Here is an 8,533-nt window from a genome sequence, read left to right on the forward strand (position 1 = left end):
AGGAAGTCCTCCTCGCCGATCTCGCGGTACTCGCCGTGCCCCTGCGCAGTGGGCCACGAGCTCGGTTTGCGTCGCTTTGGGCGGCGGGGCGGAGCGACCGGATTCGCTCGCGGCGAGGCACACACGCGCCCGGGCGAGGGTGAGAGGGAAAGAGGGCGAGGAGAGAGGGCTGGGAAGGTGCGGGTTGCTGCCTGCGCCGCGTGCTGCTTCTCCGCGTTGAAGCGCGCCTTGAGCGCCGCCAAACGCTTCTCCTGCAGCGACTGCATCTCGTCGTCGTCGTCCCACTCGTCGTCGTCTCCTTCGGCGACCTCCTCCTCCACCTCAATCTCCCTGTGGCTGGCTATCCGCCGCGCCTCCTCCGCCGCCGCCGCCTCCGCCGCCTCCGCCTCCATGTCCGCGCGCAGGTTCCGCTCCGCCGCGTTCTGCGTGATTTTCATCGCCGCGTCATTCAGCCGGTCCATGTCGCTCTTGCCGCTCGGCTCGCCGCCGCCGACGGAGCTGGGGTTGGCCATGCCGCGCAGCATGTCGCGGGCCTGGCCCGAGCGGCCCTGCCCGCCGGCGCTTGGGTTGAGGAAGTTGGCCATCGTTGGAGCGCTTTGGGACTGCTACAACGGCCAGCGCGGGTCGAGCAACGGCGCGAACGCCAACTCGGAGAAGAATTCAACGAGGAAGAATTTAAACAAGACAACTCTCTCTCACAGCAGACAGGCTCGACACAGGTGCGAACTGGCGCGTGCTAGTACTATCACCGGCACACCACCGGAGCCGCCTAAGCGACTCCGTTAAGAACGGCAATGCACTTAGCTCCGTGCACAATGCCGCTGTCCCCGCACGCTAGCTCGTTCACCGTCTGCCACGCCACGGCGGTGTGGAGAACGACAGACAAGCGCTGCATCTGCAGCCCGTGCCAGTTCTTGGTGGTCCATGTGACCTCATCGAGGTGCTGAGCGTGCGAAAGTTTGTTACTCAGCTGGTCCGCCGCCTGCCGAAGAATTCTGCGGACGCCGTCCCCGAAGCCGCCGAACGTCTCGAAGTCGAGCAAACGCAGGTCGCAATTCTTCTCCCGCGCGAACCGGTATTCGCCCTTCTCGTAGCGGGCCGTCACAGGTGCCCCCGCCTCCGCCTCCCCCTCACTCTCCCCCTCCTCCTCTTCCGCCGCCGCCGCCTCCGCCTCTGCATCCTCCGCCTCCCTCCCCCCCTCCCCCCCCCCTCCCGGCCGCGGCCATGCAGCATGCCCTAACACTAAGTCGAGCAGCGCCCGCTCGGTGTTGCCGAAGGCGACAAAAGCCCCCTTCCAGCCGAGCCGATCGCCACCCTTGCACGCAAGCGAGCTCGTCAGTTTCAAGTCGCCAACGAGGCGCACATGCCCTTTGCCGATGTTCGCCGCCGCCACGTCAGGTTGTTTTGGGTTACTGTAACTGAGGTGTGCAGTCGGCTCCATCTCGATGAGCATGCCCCACGCCGAGCGAAGGGTCTTGACGAGTCGTTTGAGCAGGTATTTGTGTCGTGTCGCGTGCTTCGCACGCGGGTTGACCATTGCGGCATCGCCGAGTTCTTCGTGCGGCTTGCCGTTTGGCGCCTTCTTGCCCGCCTCCACCGCCTGGCAGGCAACATCGAGCGGGAGGCCGAGGCGGCGCTGAACTGTCATGCGCATCGCCCACGTCTCCATCTTCATATCATCCCGCATGGGGATCGCATTCAGGAAGGCGCCAGCCCCCTCCTGGCTGACTGCGACGAACCGAATCGCCTCGCGCCAGCACTTGTGGTTCTTGCACCTGCCAGTCTTGTAGCGGCCGCCCTGCCGGGATGCCTCGCTGACGAAGGCGTCGGCGAGGGCGAGCCAGTTGCGATGGTGTACGCCGACGGTGTACCGCCGCTGCGCCTGCTGTAAGAACTCGCTGGTAGACGAGAACTCCGAAAGATCCAGCAGCTCCGCCGCCGGCGTAAGTTTGGGCGGGTGGTAGCGGCGCCGTGGCACCGCCTTGGTCTCCTGGAAGGGCCCGACGACGTCTTGGTATAGCGTGCGCCCGTCCCACTCGCGCCACGTCTTGCCGACCGCGTCGCGAACGGCGCGGAGGCGTTTGTGAGCCTCCCGAAGCTCGTCGAAGCGCTCTCCCGGCGCGAGGGCCACATCGAGGTCGCGGAATGGCTCGTGCAGCTCGCGTATCGGCCGCGTGACGAGGGCCCACGTGCCGACCCACGCCGCCTCACGGATGTCCATGGCACTGGTCAGGCCCATACCGCCCATCCTGACCGGAAGTCGGGCCTGCTGAACAGCGACCCGCCACCGTGGGCTGTTGCGTCCGACCCGCGCGCCACCCACGAGGGTGTAGAGCGCCTCCTCCATCAGGCGGTCGTGCTCGCGCGCGGCGTCCTGGGTCACCGACGGCGGCATAGTGCGAAGGAAGAAGGTGAGCGTGGTGTTGCTGCAGAAGCGGAGGAGCACCTGGGCGAGCTGCTGCGCGGTGTGGATCGTTTTGGTGTCGCGCAGCGCCATGATGCCCGAGAGCGGCTCCAGCGCCTTGCGGACGCGCTTGACGAGTTTGTCACGGCACCACGCCTTGTCCCCGAGGTACGCCCCGAGCACGCGAATACCGCGAAGGACGCCGTCTGCGGAGTCCGGCGTGCCCTTGACATCCGTGCGGTCGCGCACCGCGTCGAGCGAGCGCGGGTCGGGGGCCCACATGCACCGCTTGGACTTGTTGCTCTCGACGCCACTCCAGAGTTGAGCAAGGTCGTCGGAGGAAGAATATAAGAGGGCTCCCGCGGCGATCAACACCGCAACTCCTTTTCTAAATAGTTAGAGGCTGCGCAGGCCGTCCCGTTTGCTGTTTGAAACGCCTGTTGCGCTGGCCGCTGCGCGCGCGCGCTGGCCGCTGCCGGGGCTCTGTCTCACTCTCACGTGCCGCAATATGTGTCACACACGGCGGCTTCTGCCACCTCTCGATTGGTTCTACTTTCTCCGCACACCTACCGGGGAAGGGGCGCTTGGGAGCGGGGGCGGGGGCGGGGGCGGGGGCGCGCAGCGCGGCTGCGCGGCGCGCGCAACAGAGGGTAGGGTGGGGAAGACGGCGAGGAGGGGGCGGCGGCGGCGGCGGCGGCGGCAGCGCGCGCGCGGCGCGCGCGACGGGGGGGCGGAGCAGCGACCGCTGGCGCGGCCGCTGCTCCGTCTGTGCCAGGGACGCGCGCTCTGCGCCGCTGCACAGAGCGCGCGTCAGGGCAAGGGGCATGCGTGGCGGCGCGGGACGCGTGGCGGCGGCGGCGAGCACGCTCCGTGAGCGGTGAGGCGGCCGGGCGAGGGCGCGGCGGGTGACGGGTCAAGGGAGCAGCCCACACCCGGCGTCGCTTTTTGAGCGACGCCTGTGGTACGCCTGCGCAGGGGCCGCAGGGCGGTCAGTTGTGGCGACCGCCGGCGCTGCGCGCCGGTCGTGCTGCTCACGCTGCCGGCGGCGCTGGTCGCGCGCCTGCCGATCGCGCGTGTTCGCGGCGGCTGCATCTCCTGCTCGTTTCGCTCGCACCCGAGCGGCTGTCGCCAGGCGCTTCAGGTCGGCGGTGCTGCGCGCGCGGCCGTCGGCCAGGCACAGCCACATGTCTTCCTCCTCGGCAGGCTCGCACGGCTTGCCGTCGAACTGCGGCTGGCGCCCGCGACGATGCTTCGCCCAGGCCGGGCACGATGGTGCCGCGACGAGCGGCGTCTATCCCCCCTTAGAGCTCTAGGATCCACACCCCCTGCCCTGCCGGCTGCGGGATCGCGTACTAAGCAGGCTCCACACTAGCGTCGCTGGGGGTTCCCTGCCCTAGTTGGCCGTTTATCCTGAGACACGTCGAACCAGGGCGCCTAGATGTACTCAAGGTGAAAGAGGGTGAAGCACATGCACATGTTGTGAGAGACACATATTGCATATTGGGGTTTGCGGGGAGAGCCCCGCCCCCGGGCCCGGCGCGCGCAGCGCGCGGGGCGTTTTTTATGCAAACATGCAAACGGGAGACGGCCTGCGCAGCCTCTAACTATTCGTAAAATAAAGCCAAAAGGAGTGCCCACCACATCCATCTACCGGGCAGATAGCAGATCTCCATCGCTCGCGCAACGTTGTCTGCACGCACATACACACACATGAGGCGCCACTCTCTCACACACACCCCAGTCTCCTCTCGCACGGCGACTCGGATTTCGGCGGAACTATTTGGGGGAGCTGTGACAACAACAAACGAGCTGTGGGGCAGGCTGCGAGCGTGGCGACGAGGAGGTTGGAACACGGCAATGCCCGAGACCTGACTCTCGAGACAGACTGCTTGTCTGCTTCATCAACGCGGCTCGACTATGCTGGTACAGTCGTTTATTGTTTGTTGCTTAGGATTAGCTCACGCACCAGGACAGCCTCTGGCTCGTTATTTTGGCTTGCCGATATGCATCCAAAGTTCCACGCTAGCTCCTCCTTGGTCACGTCTATCTTTTCGCAGTGTCTCGCGAAAGCCGTCCGCGCTTGCTGGGGTGTTATTGCGTTCGGATCCGCCTTCGTCCCCGCCCTGCTGGCCAGTCGAAGTTAATTTCTCCCAGGCGCTGTCAAAGTCGTCATCGCTTTCGTCGTCACTTCCATCCAGCTGCGTCCCTCCTGCTGCCGTGTGTCGTGACAGGTCGTCTGGTACTGTCTCTGGTGGCTGCGCCGTTCCTGTCCGGAAGATCTCCAACAAGAAGAAATCCCGACTCTCTAGGTTTTCTAAAATCTCTCTCTCTAAGATCTCCCCTCGATCGAGCTAGAGAGAGAGATTTTACAGCTACGGAATACTTTTGTTGGATACGGGTGGGATTCTCCTTCGGGCTCGGACTGTGGTTTTAGGCGCCAAAAAAGGAAATAAAATTCTGCAAAGGGGTGTGAACGGAGAGAGCAAACTCCTGGCAGCTCCCACAGTCGAAATGTGCGCCAGCTGCCCGCTCACCTGTGTCACGCCGCCGCGCACGCACCTCGCTATGTGCTCGCGCGAGCTCCCGCCCGAGCCTCCAGCTCGGTTTCCCACTGCTGCGGAGCCGATCGCTTTTCCTCGGCGCTCGCGTCGAGCCGAGCTCTCGGCACTCTACGGCGGGCGTCGCTGTGCGGGGCGCCCGTTTCCTGCTGGCCCGAGCGGAAAGCTCCACGTGCCCGCGCGAGCTCCGGGCCGAGCCTCCAGCTCGGCGTCCCACTGCTGAGGAGCCGATCGTCGTCCGTCGGTGCTCTCGAGGAGCCGAGCTCCTTGGCCTGCGGCCGGCGACGCTGCAGGACGGCGCGCGCGCACCCCCCCCCCCCTCACCCGCGCGCTCTTCCGCGGGCGGCGCACACGCACCCCTCGCCCCGGCGCTCTTCCGCGGCGCAGCCCCCCCCCCCCCCTCCCTCGATCTCGCGGCGAGAGCACGAGCGCGCCGTCCCCCGGCGACGCGCCGCCACGCTCTTCCTTAGGTCGTCCTCCGAGATATCGGTGCCGGACCGGCGGGGCGGGGGCGGGGTGGCGTCGGAGCAAGTGTCTCGGCCTTCGGTCGACGGAGCGGCGACCCGCGAGTACGCTTCGTGGGCGCCCGACGAGGGTGGTGCTGCTGTCGCTCTGCCGCGTGCGCAGGCGTGCGCAGGCGTGCCGAGGTCTCGCGACGGCACTCAGCCCTTCGCTGGGCGTGTGGGACGCCGGGTACGACGAGCACGGCTTCTGGTCCGTCGAGGCTGCCCGCGCGGCGCGCGACGCGGCGGCGGCGCTTGCGCTGGACGCCGCCGACGGCGGCGCGGGGGCGGCGCGGGGGCGGCAGGCGCGGGGGCGGCAGCCGGCCCAGCGGGTCGCGGCCCTCCGCCCCCGCGGCGTCGTTGGAGGGCGAGCACCTCGAGTACCTACGGCGGCGGGGTGCGCCGTGGGGCGAGCCGCCCGTCGCGGGCGCCGCCGCGCCGCCGGAAGGGGCGAGGCGGCGAGCGAGGATCGTCGACTTTTGGCCGGGGGGCGCTCTCGACACTTACCGGCTGAGGTCACGTCGTCGGGCGCGTCGACGGGCTGGTTGGCCATGGTCCGCACGGCGGGGCGGCTGCGCCGCCAGGACTCGCGCGTCGCTGCACGCGGCCTGCAGAAGGAACGACAGCTCGGCGGCAAGGCTTTTCTTGCGCCGGGACGGCTAGGCTTTTTGTGAGACGCCGCTCGCGGAAATCGAGGAAGGCTTGGACTTTTCTTTTCTTGGGAAACGGGAGTGTTGGTTTAGAAGAGGCTGGCCAGCGACTGGACACACCGGCATGGGGGGACGCAAGCAAGGACGGGGATTGGAGGTTGTAGAGAGATTTAACTTTTAAGCACAGCTCGAAGGCGAAATAAAATTAGAAAGAAATGTACTCCCTCCCTCCCTCCCTCTCTCTCTCTCTCTCTCTCTCTCTCTCTCTCTCTCTCTCTCTCTCTCTCTCTCTCTCTCTCTCTCTCTCTCTCTCTCTCTCTAAACCGTCTCACTCAAAATCTCTCTCTTTCTATCTCGGCTCTCTCTCTCTCTCTCTCTCTCTCTCTCTCTCTCTCTCTCTCTCTCTCTCTCTGTCTGTCTGTCTCTCTCTCTCTCTCATGTCTCAAAATCTCTCTCTCAGAAGCGGAGCACACACGAAGATCGAAGTCGGCACAACAAAAATCCCCTTTGCAGCCAAGCCTACAGGGCACCTAATTCTTTTCCCCGGCGGCCTTTGCCTGACATCCACAAGGAGGCGCCATTCACCGCACAACTGTGAACGGTGACTGAGATGTGCAACAATCTACGCGGGCGCTTTTGCACGTCTACGCGGAGAGCGAGTCGTAAGGCAAGCGAGCACTATCCTCGTCCGCTCGCGCTTGCCGCGCCGCATTGCGCCCGACTATACAGCCGCGAGCTGCACGCCTAGACCCCCGCGACGCCTATTGCTCACGGAACCCGCCGCCCCCTCACCACCCCTACCATGCGATGCGCCCTCGCTCGCGGCGCGAGCGGCTGCACCCCCCTCGGCGTCGCACCGCCTGCCTACTCCCGCTCGCAGGTACAGCCGCTGCCATGGAGGAGGCCGCGAGACGCGTCCGCTGCTGCCCATTCCACACCCTTGTCCCGCGCGAACCCGTCCGACGCCCTCCCTCTCTTACGCGGGTACTCGCACCGCCTGCTCGCACCGCCTGCTCGCATCTCTGCTACATCTAGAGAGTGCCACTCTGTGTCCGCAGCCGCGAGGGCCACTCGAGCGCTGGCCTGCACCTCCCATCGGGGACACCACCTTCAACCGCTTCTTGCCTCTCTGCAGGAATTCATTCGATCAACATGCTCAAACTCGAGTTCGTGCCGGCCGCCGGTGACAAGCTCGTGCTCAAGCTCTCTCCTCCGCCGCCGCTTGCTGACAAGCAGGTGTGCGTTAATTTGCAGTGGCTGAGGGAGGGGGTATGCACACGCGCACCGCTGCAACGCACGCAACGCTGCGCCTTCCCTGCAAGACGACCCTCTCGCGTTCTGTGGCTGACAGGCGTCTCTGGCGGACAACACGGCCGTCGTCGACTCTGGCGGAGGCAACGCCGTCGGCATCCCCTCCGAGCCCGTCTCGCTCAAGGATGGCATCGACACCGGCACCGGCACCGCCAGCACCGGCACCGGCAACGTCCCGCCCGAGGGCGAGCCCGGCCCGCTCAAGGACGGCATTGACGCGGGCGGCGGCAACGTCGCGGGCGAGTCTTCGCCGATGAAGTCCTTCGCGAAGGTCGGAATCGTGCCGGCTGACGACGGCCGCATCACGATCGTCATCTCCGAGTCGGTGTCGCCTTCGCTCCTCGGAGCGAAGGTGCGCGTGCGCTCGCCAGGATCGTTATCGTCCCTCTCCCGTCTCCGAAAGCCTGCGCGTACTCTCCCTCGCCCACAGGCGTGCGGCGTCAAGAGCGTCAAGGACATCTCCGTGGCAAAGTGTGGCACGGAGGACGTCCTCAAGACGGACCCGGCCGCGGAAAAGGCGCCCGACGCGGGCCCGGTCGACTCGGACAAGGCCAAGGCCATGTTCGCCACCCACGAGCAGGGGCCGCACGCCGTCTTCTGGTCCAAGTTTACGCGCCCGACCGGCCCACCGACGGTCCCCAACGGCGTCATCAAGAACGACCCGGCGCTCAAGCCGGTCATCAAGATCGACACGGCTCTCAAGCAGGCGGCGGTTTGCGGCGAGACGCTGCCGTCGATCAAGGAGTTTCCGGAGGAGGAGCCCGCCCCGGCGGCGAGCGCCGCATTCTGTGCCGTGCGTCTGTGCGGACCCACTGACGGACCCCATCCCGCGTTCGATGCGTAGGGCGACGACTGGATCGTCTCGACCTCGCGCAACAAGACAGAGCGCAAGGGCGAGGTCACGTCCACGAAGGTCTCCAACAAGTACGCTCTGCTCGACGACGTCGAGACGAACGTCAAGGCGGAGACCGACGAGGACGAGAACGAGGCGCCGCAGTTCGAGTCTGTCTCGCCCGAGTCTGTCGGTGGCATCGGCAAGGCGCCCCGCAGCTCCACGCCGTCGACCACAGACTCGGTGCTCGCCGCCTGCATACGCCGGGTTCCCTT

General features: G+C 66.3%; 2 protein-coding genes across 2 annotated transcripts in view; one reads left to right on the forward strand and one right to left on the reverse strand.

Moving 5' to 3' along the window:
• Positions 1 to 629, reverse strand: part of EMIHUDRAFT_458124 (hypothetical protein) — a 2,490-nt gene extending 1,861 nt beyond the window's left edge. The window contains exons 1-2 of the mRNA XM_005774936.1: positions 192 to 629; positions 1 to 41 (exon numbers count right to left, since the gene is read on the reverse strand). Coding sequence (XP_005774993.1) covers positions 1 to 41; positions 192 to 584 — 434 coding nt within the window. The 5' untranslated portion in view covers positions 585 to 629. The remainder of the gene's footprint in view (positions 42 to 191) is intronic.
• Positions 630 to 4,897: 4,268 nt separating this feature from the next.
• EMIHUDRAFT_424576 (hypothetical protein) lies at positions 4,898 to 6,304 on the forward strand (the record flags this gene model as incomplete). The annotated part of the gene is made up of 2 exons (XM_005774937.1): positions 4,898 to 5,259; positions 5,433 to 6,304. Coding segments are annotated over 2 exons (1,058 nt in total), but the record flags the coding sequence as incomplete, so codon positions are not given.
• Between the last annotated feature and the right edge of the window lie 2,229 nt (positions 6,305 to 8,533).

This window comes from Emiliania huxleyi (genome assembly GCF_000372725.1).
Source record: "Emiliania huxleyi CCMP1516 unplaced genomic scaffold EMIHUscaffold_303, whole genome shotgun sequence".
Lineage (NCBI taxonomy): Eukaryota > Haptophyta > Isochrysidales > Noelaerhabdaceae > Emiliania > Emiliania huxleyi.